Below are 18,988 nucleotides of genomic sequence, written 5' to 3' on the forward strand. Positions count from 1 at the left end.
TATAGCACAATTGTCATATCAATCAATCATGTCCTCTCTGACATGTTCTGACACGTATCTTGTCAAGTCTCTTCCTCTACAAGTTTCTTTGAGATTGGACGGCCACTATGGTATACCATAGAAAACCCAAGATGATAAAGAAAGGAAAAGATTTCTTCAAAGCCTCAAATCCTCCTTAAGCTTAGAGGCTAGTGTACCGTGGGAGGACTGAGATGATATCATTCCTTCAAAGAAAGGAAAAAAAAAATATATCATGGAAAACCAAGATGATAAAGAAAGGAAAAAAATTCTTTCAAAGTCTCATATCCTCCTTGAGCTTAGAGAGGCTAGTGTATCGTAAATGGACCGAGATGATATCATTCCCACAGAAGGACACCATATGAACATATGTTAGAATTAAATTATATTAAGGTAGCCTAAAGTGAAGCTTAATCAAAGACTAGGATTCCCTAAACTCATATAGATTAGGTAAGGCCTAAGTAACTTAGGCCTAGTTTGGTAAGACCCATAAAAATAAGAGTTATATATGTTTTTAGTCTTTGAACTTTAATGTAAAATTGGAATTCAATCTTATCCAAAATTTTGATAGATTTTGGTCCTCAAACTTTAAAAATGAATGGATATAATCTTTTTATATTACATTAACTTTTTTTTACATGTCAAACGTGTTTTATTTTTTACATGCCTTAAGGTTTTGAGTAGAAGGTTGTGTCAATCCCTTATATAATTGAGCTCCAATGTCATTGGTGTTTGTATCTCTCAGGTGAACCTCATCCTTGATAGACTATCTATTCATTTTTAAAACTAAAAGATCTTGGTGCAAGAGGAAGACATCAACTTGAGCATTAGAAGAGTAGACATCTAGGACTTAGAGAGACATCTTGATCTTTGTTATAACAATTTACTTTCAATTTTTTAATTTTGAAATATAATTATAGAATATAAAATACGTAGACCAATTTGAGAAGACCCATATATATATATATATATATATATATATATATAGAGTTAAAAATAAACTACTCTTATTTGTTTTTCTTACTCTCACTCCTGTTTATAATACACGCTTAAGGCATTTTCATCAAGATGGGTAGATACTTAATTCAATTTGGCTTTGGAAAGAGGAAAATACTTAATCTCAAAAGTAAAAAAAATAATTTCAAAATCTTGGAATAATTCATCTTCTAATTTCTCGTAGAAAATGTTTCCCCATATATCTCCAACCATTTACACGCATATACAATTGCCACTATATTTTTTTTTATTCTGAAACAGACAAATTATATATTTTTCTGTTTAATTGGAAATTGTAAATTGGCATATCTACGAAGATATAAAACTTTGTGCAATGAAAAGGTTAAAACATAATAATTTATCATGTTTTGTAAATAATAAAAACATAAAAAAACTAAGATAATGTTTATAAATAAACATGTGCAAACATATTAAGCTAAAATTATTATACACTTCATTTATAATAGAAATAAATGTATACATAGTTGAGAACACAAACAATTATAATAGTAACCATAACTAGCATGAGTCTAGAATAAGACTGAAATGTAATATTAATATTAATACTATAATAGAAAAAATTAGATTAAAAATAGAAAATGGAGTAGATTTAACCACGTAGAGAAGCTAGTTAGATCTCCGGTTTTCCTCGAATAAGGGTAAACAAACATTGGTATGATTCATCTGTTAAGGAAAAAAGTTAACATGCCACCGTTGCACCAATGCAACAAGTAAGTGACATTTTCTAAGCCATTGAATTCTGCCAAAAACAAATTTTCTATCAGATATTCAGATTCAATTCAATGGTTGAAAAACTACCACACTGGTGATGTTGCACCGATGAGTTCTTCAACGACGATGAGGAAGGATGCCAGAGGCTTTTATTCAAGAAAAAGGCGTGTAGATTTTTGTGTTATTTCTTAATTTCTTTGGATTTTTCATAGGATCATCATTTGTGGATGATGACGCATGGTGTAGAAGAAGGGTCAAGCGAGGAGAAAGATTGAGGACACTTTCTGAGATTGATCACGTCAAAACTCTCATCACATGCACCAAGAATTTGCAAGACATGGTGTATCTGGATTCAAGAAAGGGGATCGCATGATGGCATAGTACATACGTGCATGTGGGAGATTCATGTGCGAACAATGAATCCAAGGTGTGAAGAAACAACGAGGGATTCAGAGATTTTCTATTTTAGTTGGAAGTGTATATGGCATTTTGTGAGAGGAATAAGGACAGCATGTGAAGTTGGATTTCATGGTGTGCCAGTTACATAATAAGATTAGGATACATAGTTGTTGGAGATATACCTACACACATAGTTGTTGTTTGTGATCACATTTCATGTGTCATGCTATAACTTGTTTGCGTTGTTGGGGAAGACACGCACCAGGCAATTGGCTTGAGACATAGAAGGAAAAAAGTGAGACAGAAACAAGAGAAGAGAATAGAGGGAGATAGTTGCAGAGGAGGGGTTAGCATAGGTTGGATCATCTTCTTGTGAAAAGCCACGTGATTGTGAAGCCTCTTCTGCAACGCCACTTTCCCGGGGTGACTCCCATTTGAATCTTCCAATCTTCATACCAAGAAAAAGCCAACTTATATATATATATATTACTAGCAAGTTTCTTTAAGTTAGAGTTAGATAGACAGACAGATAGCTCAGCAAGATAATTTAGTCCTTGCTCCTTAGATATTCAATATTCTCAAGTCATTTCTCCACATTGCTTGGTAGACTCTGGTGATGCAATCCAAGGTTTGAGTAGCTGATCCTCTGATTCATTTGGGCGCATAACATTTTGTTGGCAATGGTAATAATTTTTCTGCACTTTCAATTTCACATTGTGTTACTTTTCCTTTCGTGCCCTTTAGTTAGACAGTCCGTTTTTTTTACAGTCATTTGCTTTACTTCAAATAAGCAGTTTTCATTCACCTGGCGTTGTTTTAGTGTCAGCAACCATTGGAAGCTTTTCCTCATTTGTTTTAGTCCAAGAACATGGAGATGGTTGAAATTCTTTGGTGACAAGTGCTTTAAAGTGTTTTAGCACATTTTGGGCCAGACAAATCTTAATATGGCTAGATTATGTCTGATTCTAGTTTCTCTGAAGTTGATGTATGATATCATATATCGGGATGGTTTAAGTAGATGTGGATGCACGGTTTTATTCTCAGAAAAATAACCAGAAATGTTTGTGGTTAAAAACAAATGCGCCTTAACAAATATCATGCAGAAGTGTTTTTTTTTTACTTTAATTATGGATGACAATGTTTTTGAAGTTTATAGGAGCTTAACTAGGTGGCATTTACTATGTTGTCATGTAAAAAAGTGTTGGCTTCATTTATGTGGGAGCAAAGTCTCACCAGCTGGTTTGCACGTCAACAAATGATGCCAATATAAATTGAAATGAGATTTTACTGTGATGATAAAGGCACTGATTATTCTTTTGAATGCACAGGCTGGTCAACTGAATCTTGTAGTGGGGTCCCATGTTTGGGTAGAGGACCCTGAGTTAGCTTGGATAGATGGAGAAATCCAGGAATCTAAAAAGGACGAGGTCACGATTCTCTTTGAATCGGGCACGAGGGTGAGTCTCCTGAATCTATGGTAAATCTGTAGCACACACACAAATGGTGCAAACAAAATTTTCTCCTTCCGGTATATGTAGTTCCTTTCTCCATTGCTTTGTACTTTTTGAGGCTATTGTGGGTGTGTGATGCATTATTATATGGGTGAAAAGGAATATCACAGTATGTGATAGAGTTTGAACCTTCGCTATGCATCTGATGTTCACATCATGGATACTTCTTTAGCAAGGAATTCTGTAGTTTATCTAAAATCTTGTCAAGAAGTTTGTTTGCAAGATTTTTCCATTATACTTCAGAGTTAAACCAATTCACTTACGCAAAGAGATTATTAAACTATTGAAAGCACTCAACACCATGCGCATCTCCATTGCAGGTTGTGAGCAAATCCGCTAACATGTATCCCAAAGATCCAGAATTCCCACCTGCTGGTGTGGAAGATATGACAAGACTGGCATATCTGCATGAACCAGGAGTTCTTCAGAATTTGCATATTCGATATTCCCTAAATGATATCTATGTAAGATGTCAAATTTATATTTCGGATGTGCTTTCTTTTGCTGCGACACTCACTACAATGAACTTTTAACTTTTTGTGGTGGTGTTTGCAGACTTACACAGGAAATATATTGATAGCTGTGAACCCTTTTCAAAGGTTACCTCATTTGACTGAAACTAGTACCATGGCAAAGTATAAAGCTGCGGCTTTTGGTGAGCAGAGCCCGCATCCTTTTGCAATTGCAAGTTCTGCATATAGGTACCTTGTTGCTGCTCTCAGTTTTCTATGCTTTGGTTGGCGGCTTTAACCTGTTTCTATGCTTTGAAGACGATAACAGGTCTAGATAATTAAGAAACAAATAAGTTTGGTGTATCATGGAGCGCATACCATTTGAGAGTTTTTATTTTTAGCTTTTGCATGCAACTTTTGCCAGTATTAAGGTTCATGGCAATTGCCAACGATATAAAATAAAGAATAAGACATGTCTGCTTTCACTAACTAAGATAACTGTCTACAGAAAGATGATAAACGAAGAAAAAAGCCAATCTATTTTGGTTAGTGGAGAAAGTGGAGCTGGCAAGACAGAGAGTACAAAGATGCTTATGCATTATCTTGCTTTTTTGGGAGGGAGAGCAGCAACTGAAGGACGGTCTGTGGAGCAACAAGTTCTCGAGGTAAAAAACTAAATCATGACCTGCATTTTGATTATGTTTCTGCTTTTTGGTTTTCTTGTCCAACCACGGGTTTTTCCAAGCTCACTGGACCAGATATTAATCCCACTCACGGTATTATTATGATTGTCAACGGTCCGATAAGTTTAGTATACATTCTTGAGAAATTTAATTTTGGAGTATTACTTATTTTTCTTGTTCTTTACACTTGTGCAGTCCAATCCAGTTTTAGAAGCATTTGGCAATGCAAAGACAGTTAGGAATAATAATTCTAGGTACTGAGTTTGTTGTCCAGTAAGATCTTTTTTCCTCTTCTTTTCAATTTCCTCTGCACCCTCTTTTGCCTAAATTGATTTAAAGTCTGTCCTAAGCTTACATAGTATAATTTCAGTCGTTTTGGTAAGTTTGTGGAGATTCAGTTTGATCAAAAGGGGAGAATTTCAGGAGCTGCTATCAGAACATATTTGCTGGAACGATCCCGTGTTTGTCAAGTTTCTGATCCTGAGAGAAACTATCATTGCTTTTATATGCTGTGTGCTGCACCAAAAGAGGTACATTATTATTCTTCCTTGTTTTGGTACAACAATGACAAAGAGGTTTAAATTTTATAAGCTCAAATTATCCAATTCCCTCGTCACTACCTTGATCCAAGTAGCTTACAGGATTCATGGTTTCATAACAAAAAGTTCATGAGCATTCTCTACATGCATATGAGCTTCAAAAGTTGTGTTTTGAAGTTTATTAAGTTAGCTTATAAGATTCATTGTTTTTATTTGAGTTTTCCCATGTCTAGGAATCTGGTAAGTACAAATTGGGAGATCCAAGAAAATTCCATTACCTTAATCAATCAAATTGCATTGAGTTGGATGGGTTGGATGATTCTAAGGAGTACCTTGCAACTAGGAGAGCTATGGAGGTTGTTGGGATCAGCGGAGATGAGCAGGTACCCCTCAGTAACATTCCCATTGGAGAGTGTGTGTATGTTTCTTCTTTTTTCTTTTTATTGTTGTCATTAGAAAAATTCCTCATCCCTCTTCTCAGGATGCTATATTTCGAATAGTAGCTGCAGTACTTCATTTAGGAAACATTGAGTTTATTAAGGGTTCGGAAGATGAGTTGGATTCCTCTCAGCCCAAGGATGAAAAATCCATTTACCACCTAAAAACAGCAGCCGAGCTTTTGATGTAAGTGAAGTCGCCAATTTACTTGTTTCTTACGAAGATTAATCTTCAAGCTATTGCATCTATGGTTATTTGTTTGATTGTGGAAGGTGTGACGAGAAGTCCCTTGAAGACTCTTTCTGCAAACGTGTTATGGTGACTCGTGGTGACACCATAACAAAATCACTTGATCCAACTGCTGCAGCCCTCAGCAGAGATGCATTGGCTAAAATAGTTTATTCAAGGCTTTTTGACTGGTATATCTATGATGTTCAATAAGTTTACCTGTCCTTATAAAATCTAATTTCAATATGTTTAAGTTTTTGTAATTCGATTTGTGCAAACATTTGTTGATGTAGGATTGTGTGCAAGATAAACAACACTATTGGGCAAGATCCAGATTCAACTAAATTGATTGGAGTTCTTGATATATATGGATTTGAGAGTTTCAAAACCAACAGGTGCTCTTCCATTTGCCTTTTTTTCCCATCTGTTTCACATGAAGTGGGATTATTAACTATAGGAACTTCTGTGCTCTGTGTCAGTGAATTATGATACACAAGTTCATAAAGCCATTAATTTCTTTCTAAAGCATTAGGTTACAATATTCACGAATGTGGGTCTTGTCTTCTTTGGCTGCCATAGATTTTGTTTTGCTAGATGGACACAAGATAAATGGTTCAAAAGAACACTGAAGTGATAATGGGACAAGATTTAATGTAGCATGGCTTTAACTAAAGTTGTTGTAAAGATGACAAAAATAGTGTGTGTTGATAGTCATGTTAAGTATTGCTCTATTGTCAGTGTCTCTGTCACCATTCCGGAATTATTGTGTTTCTGATATTACACTCTATAATTAGTGATTATCATTTAATTTTTTGGATCGACCTTTTTATGTGCCTTGTTACTAACTTTTGGAACTCTTCTATCTAATGGTCACGCCCAGCTTTGAGCAATTTTGTATCAATTTAACAAATGAGAAATTACAGCAGCATTTCAACCAGGTTAGTTTCTTTTGTTTTCTCCATCTTGTTGGAATTCATTTTTGTGGTAAACAATTTCTGAAGGCTCAATTAACATTTCATTATGCAGCACGTCTTCAAGATGGAGCAAGAGGAGTATACAAAAGAAGAGATTAATTGGAGTTATATTGAGTTCGTTGATAATCAAGATGTTCTTGATCTCATAGAGAAGGTGTAATTTACACTTTCATCCATTTTTCAATTGTAGGAGAGTTTTATCAATTTGGCATCTCATGATTTTATAACATGCATTTTTATTCACATTTCGATGGCTTCACCATTTACATAAGACAATATTAGTGATGATAATACATGTATTGCACAACATTTTCATGATGTCTGTTTTCTAAAACTTCCCATCCAAATAAAAACTTATCAGTAACGTACATTTGTTGAGAATAGTGAATAGTCGTTATTGTATTAATGTTATAATTACATAGACTTTCTTATAAAATGAAGTAAATTTCTTTCATCTTACTAGCTATTTACAAACAGAGTGCATTGATTGCTTGTACATCTAACTTCACATGTATTTGAACTTTACCGAGATGTACTTGTTTGTTTGGATTCTACATTTCTAATTGATGTATTCCTATAATTTCAGAAACCTGGTGGTGTTATTGCTCTCCTGGATGAGGCCTGGTATGTATTTAATGACTGAATAGTTCAAATACCTGTCTTATGGTTATTCTTTTAGATATGGAATGACTAATCTGATACATTTTTCATTAATATTCATCTATATGTTTTGAGTAATGATATCTGCATATGCATATCCTCTGAGATTGTGAGGTTGTCCTGCTTATTCTTTGTAGTATGTTTCCAAGATCAACGCATGAAACATTTGCTGAAAAGCTATACCAAACCTTTAAAGACAACAAACGCTTCAGCAAGCCAAAGTTGTCTCGCACAGACTTTACCATTAACCACTATGCTGGTGATGTAAGTGAAATACATTTCTGTTTGCATAGTTATTACCATTAACAACATAGGAAAAAGGATTTATATATGATGATTTTCAATTTCAGGTCACTTATCAAACTGATTTTTTCCTTGATAAAAATAAAGACTACGTTGTTCCAGAGCATGCTGCTCTACTCAGTGCTTCGAAGTGCCCTTTTGTTTCAGGGTTGTTCCCTCCTTTACCCGAGGAAACTACAAAATCGACAAAGTTCTCTTCTATAGCCACTCAGTTTAAGGTCTGTTTTGTTTTGCCAAGCCTATAATGCAAATTATCTGCGTTGTACTTATCTGTATTATTCTTGATGCATGTTTTACGAAGCTACAACTGCAATCTTTGCTTGAAACACTAAACGCTACCGAGCCTCACTATATTCGTTGTGTAAAGCCAAATAATCTTCTCAAGCCTGGGATATTCGAGAACAATAATGTGTTGCAGCAGCTTCGGTGTGGAGTAAGTTCAATGCCATTTTAGCTGTGTTCTCTTGTCTGACATGATTATTCTGGCCAAGTGAATTGAGACTTTGTGGATGCCATTCACAGGGAGTAATGGAGGCAATTCGGATAAGTTGTGCTGGATATCCCACTAGAAAGTCCTTTGATGAATTTGTTCAACGGTTTACCATCCTGGAACCTTCAGTTCTGAAAGCATGGTATTTTCATCCCTTTCCATTTTCTGTTTTTCCTTTTCCATTCATCTTATATGAATCTGATTGTGGTTCATTCAAAACCTGAACCATGTATTCACAGCCCTGATGAGGTGACGGCTTGCAAGAGGCTTCTAGATAGAGCGAACCTTAAAGACTACCAGGTGCCAATTTATCCAACCGGAGTTTCTGTTGATCTCAGTTGTAACATTTAAATTTCTTGCTGGTTACATGGATGGGAATTAAATGTTTTTGAAGACTTTCTTTTTTCCTTTTCCAATGGTTTAATTAACACCATGGAGAAAACAGGAGAAAGTTACTCTTGCTGACTGAACTATTCCCATTGCAGATTGGAAAGACAAAAGTGTTTCTAAGAGCAGGTCAAATGGCAGAACTAGATGCATGTCGTGCTGAGGTCCTAGGATTGTCTGCAAGTGTTATTCAGAGAAAAGTCCGCACGTTTCTCTGTCGGAAACAATACGTCTTATTGCAGTTGTCGGCCATAGAACTTCAAAGGGTTGCGAAAGGTGTCATTTATGTGAATCCTTTAGGCCTTTTTCAAGTGTTTTACCATGTAATCAATGAAAGACAATTATGTGTTGATTACACATTTCTGTGCTCTGCATTTAATGCAGGACAACTTGCACGACGTCAGTATGAATGCATGAGGAGGGAAGCCGCTTCTATAAAACTTCAGAAAGATTTCCGCATGTATATTTCCAGAAAGTCTTACAAAACTAAATATGCCTCAGCGATTTGTATTCAAACTGGTATGCGAGGGATGGCTGCTAGAAATGATCTTAGCTTTAGGAGACGGACAAAAGCTGCAATTATTATTCAGGTAGGACAGAGGAGAGTTTTCTTCTTAGTTAAGAGGACTACTGTCTGAAATATTACCTTTGTTTTCTTTCAATCATGGGTATTAGGATGCAAACTTTTTACCCTCCATTGACACCATAATGGAAGGAACTTTGTTTACTGGACTCCCCATCATATATTGATATTCAATTTCTCTGTTAAGCAGATGTTCAACCCAAATGTGTCTTTTACTTTAAGCACTGGAAAGTGTTACAGCAATTGGTTGTCTCAACAGTGATCATATATTCCTACTATACGATATTTGGTGTGTTATACATAAAATATGATTAATTTAATTTGTTTTTTCCTTATCATAGGCTCGGCAAAGATGTCATTCGGCTCGTACTTATCACCTGAAGCTAAAGAAAGCAGCAATTTTTGCACAGTGTTCCTGGAGGAGAACAATAGCACGGAGAGAACTTCGAAAGCTTAAAATGGTGCTCCCTCTTCCCTCTTGATTACTTTACTTGATTCTTCAAACATTAGCGAACTTCAAGTGTTTTTCATTTTAAAAGTAACTGGCATTCTTAAACAATTTGATTTTATTGTCTCTCATAAATTCATCAGTTTTATTGCCATAAATTTCATAATATCACTATTGTATACTACTATATGTTGCTTTGCTCTTAGATTATATAATTTTGTAAAGAAGTCAGTTATGTGGCTATTCTTTGTATTATCTCATGCTTTTAGAGATAAGGGTTGAAACCAAGTTCAATTGGGCTTTGTAAGCTGACGATTGTCAGTTACTAGAGTTAGTTAAACTCCAGTTCTCTATTATACAGTAACTCTGACAGATGTAACCTAACAACATATATACTGTTGGGTACATATAAAGGCACTGACAACACTGCAACTTTTAGATTCCTCATTCTCTCTCTTTCAGAGTCCTCTCAATGCTGTAAACCAGTTAGCACCAACTAATTTAACTATGAATCTGTTTGAAATGATTTTAATGTTTGGAAAGTGTTATTTTATCCCTTTAAATGTGAAAATGCCGTGCTATATCGATTATACATGTGTATAAGATTGCAACAATGGTTTTGTATATGAAAAAGATCTTAATTTTAACTTACTGCAGGCTGCCAGGGAAGCTAAAGCACTTGAAGAGGCAAAAAATAATCTGGAAAAGCAAGTCAAAGAGTTAACTTCAAGTCTAGAAGAAGAAAAGGCGATGAGGGTAAATTATTTATAGTAAATGAAAATGCAGAAGCATGATACAGTTTCTTCATGCCTACTATTGCTAATTTGGTTATTTTTTTACCTATAAAGCATAGCTTTAGTGGTATTATTTCAACAACATTCTAAATGTTTCGGTTCATTGTGATATTGAGGAAGCCAAGACACGGGAAAATGAAAAACTACAGCAAGCTTTGCAAGAGAAGGAGCTTCAATTCCAAGAAATTAAGGAAGCCAATACAAGGGAAACTGAAAAACTACAAGAGGCTTTGAAAGAGATGGAGCTTCAGTTCCAAGAAATTAAGGAAGCCAAGACACAGGAAACTGAAAAACTACAACATGCTTTGAAAGAGATGGAGCTTCAGTTCCAAGAAATCAAGGAAGGCAAGGGCCAGGAAACTGAAAAACTACAAAATGCTTTGAAAGAGATGGAGCTTCAGTTCCAAGAAATTAATGAATCCAAGACACAGGAAACTGAAAAACTACAAAATGCTTTGAAAGAGATGGAACTTCAGTTCCAAGAAATTCAGGAAGCCAAGACACAGGAAACTGAAAAACTACAACATGCTTTGAAAGAGATGGAGCTTCAGTTCCAGGAAACTAAGGCAGCGCTCATTCAGGAACAAGAAGCTGCCAAGAAATTAGCTGATCAAAACCCAAGTATACAGGAGAAATCTGTTAATGATGTTGACAATGAATTGATCAGTAAGCTTACAGCAGAAAATGGTCAACTCAAGGTAACCATTGTATAAAAGGTGTTTGATAAATTTATGCTGCCAAGTGCGTCATAGTATTCAAAGTTATCATTATTCTGCATTCTTTACAGGAACTGGTTAATTCTTTGGAAAAGAAAACTTTGCAGGAGATACCTGCTAATGTTACTGACAATGAGTTGATCAGTAAACTTACTTCAGAAAATGAAAATCTTAAGGTATAAATTAAATGTTAAGTGTTTGAAATCTATGTACTATCCTTATTGTTATCATTATTATCATTATTTTCTCTGTTTTACAGGAACGGATTAATTCATTGGAAAAGAAAACTGTACAGGAGTTTCCAGTTAACCTTACTGACAATGAGTTGATCAATAAACTTACTTCAGAAAATGAAAACCTTAAGGTATAAATTATATATTAAGTGTTTGAAAGTTATGTATTTCCATTATTATTTTTATCATTATCATTATCATTATTTTTTCTGCTTTACAGGAACGGATTAATCTTACTGACAATGAGTTGATCAATAAACTTACTTCAGAAAATGAACATCTTAAGGTATAAATTGTGGTGCCACTATAGTCAGGATGGCAAACAACATAGTTATGCCTTAGCACTCTCATTTATTTTGAAAAAAGTGTTTGAAATTTACGTTGCATCATCATTGTTATTTTTTATGTTTACAGGAACGGATTAATTCATTGGAAAAGAAAAGGGTACAGGAGTTTCCTGCTAATGTCACTGAAAATGAGTTGATCAATAAATTTGACTCCGAAAAGGAAAATGTTAAGGTATGAATTAAATAATAAATGTTTGAAATTTGTGTTATGGTTATTTTTTTGCTTTGAGAGGAACTGACAAATTCATTGGAAAAGAAAACTGTACAGGAGTCTCCTGATGTTACTGAAAAAGAGTTGATCAATAAACTTGACTCAGAAAAGGAAAATGTTAAGGTATAAATTAAATAATAAATGTCTGAAATTTTTGCTACGGTTCTTTTTATGCTCTAGAGGAACTTACTAATTCATTGGAAAAGAAAACTCTACAGGAGTCTCCTGTTAACGCTACCGACAATGAGTTCATTAGTAAACTTAAGACAGAAAACGAACAGCTTAAGGTAAAAATTGATGAAACAGAGAGGAAATATGAAGAATGTAACAAGATTAGTGAGGAGCGCATGAATCAAATCATAGAGACAGAATCAAAGATGATTGAGATAAAGACAAATATGCAGAGGTTCGTATGTTGGTGTTTTTTTTTGCAGATATGCATTATAAGGAATATTAGATGCTCTGTTTGGTTTGATTTGTAGCTTACTTATGTGCTAGGCTTGAAGAAAAAGTGTCCGATATGGAAACTGAGAATCAAGTTTTGCGGCAGCAAACCTTGTTGAGTTCATCATCATCCAGAAGAATGTCAGGAAAGTTTTCCCCTGCTAGCGTTCCGGTAAATACAAGATCATTGCTTATTAAGTGATGTTGTTGGTACTCTTAGTTGTCTATATACATTCCCCATCAATTTACTTTTAATTCAAAATTTTCAAATTATCCTCAATTAAATCATTTTTGTTTAATGCTGGTCCTAACTCCTATGTAAATTGTATTCTTTGTTGTCTATTCACACCTTGAGGACAATTTGAAAATTTTCAATTAAACCAAGTTAATGAGTAATGTGAATTAATAATTCTTTGTCGCCACAGTCACTGACTATCATCCTTGTTTACCCTCACTGGAGATTATATTAATGTCTTTTTCTGCTCTTGCTACTGTAGCCTGCGGAAAATGGCCAGGTAATGAGGGCCTTATATTTGAAATCCCTTTTACTTTTCTTGTAATTTATGCGTTTTCTTTGTTTCAAAAAGAGAAAAGTTTTCCACCTGTCCTTTTATAAAGATTTTGAAGAAAAGTTTATTTTCTATAGGCGCAACAGACTTCTGCTCCTGCAAAAACATTTGGTTCAGAGGATAGTAAAGTAAGAAGATCTCTTATGGAGAGACATCAAGTATGCTATTGTAGAACAATTGTTTCTTAATAATGTATTTAATTATACTTTTATGTACTTTTGTAGCATTTATTCATATTATCTTTTTGTTTGATTTCTTTGTCTATAGGAGAGCATAGATGTTCTTTTCAAATGTGTGACAAAAGATCTCGGATTCTGTGAAGGAAAACCTGTTGCAGCATTTACCCTTTACAATTGTCTGCTACATTGGAAATCTTTTGAAGCAGAAAAAACCAGCATATTTGATCGTCTTATTCAGATTATTGGTTCTGAAATAGAGGTAATTTTTTATTTACTCAATCTATTTTTGCATTTGTCTTTCAGAGGTAAAGTTTAGCACATTTAGTCTTTGAAAATTAATTCAGCCATGACAATGAGAACCTTTAATAGTAGAAAGGATTTGTAGTTACTTCTTAACACCTACTCAAAGCGAATAATATTCAAAATACTGATGACTGACTTGTATTACTGTTGGCTATCCCAAAAAAGGATGATTACACTCTTGTATATAGAATACATTACATTTAATTAAGGAATTTGAAGAGATTAAAAATATGGACAATAATTCAGAATAAGCTTGATACCATGTCAGATTTCATTTTAAATTTGATTAGCACCAAGTGAAGTTGCTCAATAGTTATATAAGGCGGACGTTCCAAGAATTGAGGCTGATAATGTGGAACTTTCTAACATTTAGAACTGCCACTTTATAGAAAAAAAGTGATGTGTAGTTTATTTCAATGTGGTCTCACATGATATTCAACTTAACAATTTTGCAGGATCCAGACAAAAATGATTGTATGGCTTATTGGCTATCCAACACATCTTCTTTGTTTTTCCATCTTCATCGATGTTTGAGAGTACCAACAGCGCGGAAACCTCCCACTCCAACATCATTTTTTGGGAGGATGACGCAGGTATCAAGTTTCTTTATTGCTACCCAAGTTAACATGTCTTGAGCATAAGCTCCATATTGGGTAATTCTGCAGATCAATATTTCATTTGTAGATATGATTGTTTAGGTGCTATATATTATATGCTATTATGAAATTAATTAAACTGTGAATGAAGGTTGTCAATAGGATGTGGTTTTCTCCTTATTGCCTGTAGCATGCTACATGAATACACTTTTCTCTGAAGCATGTAAGTGTCTAAAGTTCAATACTAATAAAGGCCAAAGAAAATGAAAAGGAAACTATGCAAGAATTGCTACCCAAAATCAGTAAAATTTCAATTATATTTCTATTATACACCTTGTTCTAGGCTAACAACTTTCTTTTATACAAAAAGTAATAAATTAATTTCTTGGTCTGATTTTTGTCTCAAATAAGAAGCAAAAAGGACTATTCTTGTGCTATAGTATCATCCATATACATTGTTCTTTTCATTTTAAATAGACACCAATAAATAATGGTATTTTACTTAACAAATATTGTGACTATTGATTATAGAGATAATGCCCTTAAACTCACTATATGGAATTTGATGTTGTTTCTCAGGGTTTTCGCTCATCTAATAGTCTTTCCAGCAGTGCTTTTGATGTAGTGCATCAGGTTGATGCCAAGTATCCAGCTTTGCTTTTCAAGCAACAGCTTGCAGCTTACGTGGAAAAAATATATGGAATCGTTCGAGAAAATTTCAAGGCAGATTTGACACCTCTGCTTTCTTCTTGCATTAAGGTATGGAGGATGTGTAATTTATTATGGAATATTTCTTGGTATTCCTATTAGAAAGTGAGCTTTAAGCCTAACTCAACCCCACAAAACCGGCTTGTAAGGTGAGGTTTGCACCTCACTTATATTATAAATAGGCCTTATCTCTAGTCGATGTGGAACTTCCAACACACCCCCTTCACGCCGAGGTATAGACATCTCGTGCGTAATAGTAGAAATTAATGGGTGGTCCGATAGTGGTCCGATAACGGGTGGAAACAGAAATGCCCACTTAGAACTCGCTAGGATAGGCTCTAACCATGACTCTGATACCATATTAAGAAGTGGATTTTAAGCCTAACTCAACCTCACAAAACCGGCTTGTAGGGTGAGGTTTGCACCCACTTAACTCTAGTCGATGTGGAAGTCCCACATCGACTAGAGAAAAGGCTAATTATAATATATAAGTGAGGTGCAAACCTCACCTTACAAGCTGGTTTTGTGGGGTTGAGTTAGGCTTAAAACTCACTTTCTAATAATTCCTATGCATGTGGTGCCTGTGTGTAGCAAATTATAGGCCAGTAGGATCAGTAGGTGGAATTAAGTGGAGGTAGCAAGAATCTACATACTGTCAATTTCACTATGCTTATTCCACTTAATTTAGTTGACTATAGATCTATTTAGATAAATTTCACCTTAAGCATTTATAGGAGAAGAAGAAATGGAAATAATGTTTTGAAGAAGCTAAGAGAACTTCTGCAAATTAACTTTTCAAAAAGTTTACTTTCTTTTTTCTGTCTCAGAAGTACTCAAAAAGAAGTTTATCTACACTTTCACTATGCTTATTCCGCTTACTTATGATAATATGACTTCAGGCAGATAGAGAATCAAATGACAGCAGTCAACAAGCTGGTTCTTGGCTCAGCATTATGGAATGCCTTAATAAATATCTCAAGATTATGAAAGAAAACTATGTATGTGAAGGTTTGACAGTACAGTGAATTGGTATCTGTACAGCCCTAGACTTCCAAGTCCTTTTTAATGTTATAGAGCAAACTGATTTTAAGTCTTGCCCCAGGTCCCTACTGTTCTAGTTCAAAAGCTATTTAATCAAATTTTTCAATACATCAATGTGGAACTCTTTAATAGGTAAACATGTCTTGTTTCATTCAACCCTTTTTACAGTAATGGACTAATTATAGGCATTGCATCTGGGTTGACTTGTTAATTGGAAATGCTATGTTCTCCAGCATTCTTTTGCATGGAGAATGCTGCACATTCAAACATGGAGAATATATAAAATCAGGTTTGGCAGAACTAGAAGGATGGTGTACTGAAGCAACGGAAGAGGTACACTGTGTCCACCCTTTTATAACTTTCCATTGCACACTGAAGTCACTTACATTATGCGAACAGTGATTTAAGAGTGTCTCCAAAAGTGTCAGAGTGTGTTCTAGAACTCTAATTCTTATGTAGCTAATAACTATCTCTGTTGCAGTACATTGGCTCATCTTTGGATGAACTCAAACATGCAACACAAGCAGTTAAATTCTTGGTATGCCTAATGACCTCTTCTGTGATTGGAATACTTTTGCTTTTTAAACAGACTTCATACGTTGGATAAATTTAACCCAATTCATTAACATGTTACTCTAGACTTTCTCCCCTATTGAGAAAATAGTGAGATGACATTGCCTTGTTTCTATATTATTACTGCAAACATATACATGAGAATTGTCCTAAATCTACAAACACTCATTCCTCTCCCTCCTTTTAACTTTTTTGATGAAATCACTTTTCCAGGTTGCTGAAAAGAAGGAAGACCTATCTTATGATGACCTTACAAACGACCTATGCCCTGTAAGTGTTTTCGTCTTATATGAGTGATTGATAACAATCAATATGAATACACGATCGTGCTTGTGATATAAATATGAACAGCAAACACTCAATATCCAACATTATCTTATTACAAATCCAACCGTGATATGCAACTTTAACTTTGACTAAATCTTTTCTATATGAGCAAAAACTGGAAAAGATTTTTCTTTCTATGTCTCCTGTGTTTACAAAGAAAGCTTGTCTTTCTCTCAACACTTTGTATTACTGATTAAGAGGTGCACTTCAGCTTAATATAGTACCCTTAATAGTTATAAGACCAACAACCTTCTTGCCTTATCTCACTGAGATCAGCAACATGAATAAGACACATTGTACTCACCAAATATAATATAGATTTAATATTTCTTGATTCCTTCAAATATGGAAAATTTACTGTATTTGAAACAACTTTAGACACTTACATGCTGCAAAGCAAAGAGTACTTACTGTATTTGAAACAACTAAACTTTTACAAACCTGTAATATACATAACAACTAGGTGCAATGTTTCTGTCACTCTAACATGTACATATATGTGCTGAATTTAGGTCCTGAGTGCTCAACAACTTTATAGAATATGTACACTTTACTCTGATGATGATGATGACAAAAAACAAAGTGTATCAACAGATGTAAGCTGCATCTACCTATCTATCTATCCACATTTTTTCTTCTCAGTCATTGCTATGTAGCTATTGTGATCACTGCTATGTACCTGTGTAGGTCACTACTAGATTGAAGCTTCTGATGACAGATGATGCAGATGAAGATAGTAAAACCTACTTGTTGGAGGACAACACAAGGTAAACTCGCACATATACACTAGGATCAGTTACAAGAAAATCTACTTTAATTGAAACTGCACTCTTCACCTTTCACTGTTTCCAAACTGCAGCCATCCTATCATAGTTGAAGAGATTCCTTCTTCTCAAGATAAGAGCACTCCAAAAGTAAAACCGCCTGCAGAACTTCTTGAGAATGCAAACTTCCAATTTCTGCATGACTATTGCTAGTTCCCCTGTGATGCAGCTTAGCTTTTAAGGCTCAAAATGTGTTCTCCAATTCAACATCATGTTGTAAATCCACCCATTCTCACCCTGGCCCCTCCTCTTTTTTTCTTGTATTTTGTGAGCATTCATCCTGTATTGGTTGTGTTAGCAAAAAAGCAGGGTAGGTTTCATAACATCTGTTCACATTTTCTTTTCACCTCTTTTGTTATTAGATTATTTGGATGTTCACAAGGGGCGCAATTCTTTGTATTAGTGTGAAGAGAGAAAAGTTACCATTTGTAAAATAATGCTAGGAGTTGATCACTTAGATTTTGTTCTTCTGTCCTCAAATTTCACGTTGTAGAAATCATTATATTACCATTTTTGAAAGAGCATCATTCTTTGTACGTTTGTTAAACTTTGTCTCTTTCTTTTTGTTAATTTTAGATCTATTGTTAAACTTCATACATTTACTGTCATCGCTCCAGGGTTGTTCTCACAACTACTTGTGGACTCAATCACAAAAAGAAATATGGTTTTGTATTCATACACAAATAAGTTTTAATTATTGTTATTCTAATTAAGTATGTTCAATTGATTGAAATTCCGATGTTTATGACTTATTTTTATACTAAATTCTAATGAAGGATGTTTGTTCTTACAAATCTCTTTGACTTCAATATTCAAATATAGTTTTTACAAGAGAGGAAACTTTTATTTCTAGGCTTTAGAATTCGTCCAGTAGTCATAAAAAATAGGTAAAAGTAATGTGAACACAAGATTAAATAATCATTAGTGTGAACACAAAACTAATAATTACATTAGTATGAACATAACGGTGATCATTACACTATGATTACACAGTTAATTGTCTTAATCATTGTTATAGAAAATTCCAACATCATATGACTTTTATTAAGTGCTAAAAAAAGGTATATAAGCATGACTATGCTTCTTCTGAAGGACGATTGCTTAACAAACAACGGAACATGAAGATGCAAAGTGTTTTGTTTGGAAAACAATACAACACTATATAGTCTTATTTTGCATATGACAAAACACAAATGCTCTCTATTGATAAAGCACATAAAAGTGAACAAACCTTGTACTAAAATAAAAACACAAAAGATTATCATATGTTGCAAGGGATGTC

General features: G+C 34.4%; 1 protein-coding gene across 1 annotated transcript; it reads left to right on the forward strand.

Annotated features, from left to right (window-relative positions):
- Positions 1–3,997: 3,997 nt before the first annotated feature.
- On the forward strand, positions 3,998–18,087 carry LOC124822994 (myosin-8-like). The gene is made up of 39 exons (XM_088109219.1): positions 3,998–4,120; positions 4,212–4,357; positions 4,617–4,773; positions 4,987–5,045; positions 5,162–5,321; positions 5,564–5,713; positions 5,812–5,954; positions 6,041–6,187; positions 6,290–6,391; positions 6,877–6,934; positions 7,023–7,124; positions 7,557–7,594; positions 7,768–7,894; positions 7,981–8,151; positions 8,235–8,366; positions 8,456–8,565; positions 8,663–8,723; positions 8,909–9,086; positions 9,195–9,400; positions 9,735–9,854; positions 10,499–10,597; positions 10,752–11,333; positions 11,423–11,527; positions 11,611–11,715; positions 12,409–12,548; positions 12,641–12,758; positions 13,084–13,101; positions 13,233–13,283; positions 13,426–13,593; positions 14,093–14,230; positions 14,813–14,992; positions 15,841–15,939; positions 16,044–16,114; positions 16,216–16,315; positions 16,464–16,520; positions 16,769–16,825; positions 17,395–17,478; positions 17,570–17,649; positions 17,742–18,087. The coding sequence occupies exons 1-39, from the start codon at positions 3,998–4,000 to the stop codon at positions 17,857–17,859; spliced, it is 4,860 nt and encodes a 1,619-aa protein (XP_087965345.1). The 3' UTR covers positions 17,860–18,087.
- Positions 18,088–18,988: the final 901 nt, after the last annotated feature.

Source organism: Vigna umbellata, chromosome 3 (genome assembly GCF_029865625.1).
Source record: "Vigna umbellata cultivar VRB3 chromosome 3, Vumbellata_1.0, whole genome shotgun sequence".
NCBI lineage: Eukaryota > Viridiplantae > Streptophyta > Magnoliopsida > Fabales > Fabaceae > Vigna > Vigna umbellata.

Bases quoted from the DNA above. Each gene is read 5' to 3' on its own strand.
- LOC124822994 (XM_088109219.1), top strand. From the start codon at position 3,998: ATGTATCCCAAAGATCCAGAATTCCCACCTGCTGGTGTGGAAGATATG. The intron at 5,714-5,811 runs GTACCCCTCAGT...CCCTCTTCTCAG, and splicing joins GGATCAGCGGAGATGAGCAG to GATGCTATATTTCGAATAGT. The intron at 11,334-11,422 runs GTAACCATTGTA...CATTCTTTACAG, and splicing joins CAGAAAATGGTCAACTCAAG to GAACTGGTTAATTCTTTGGA.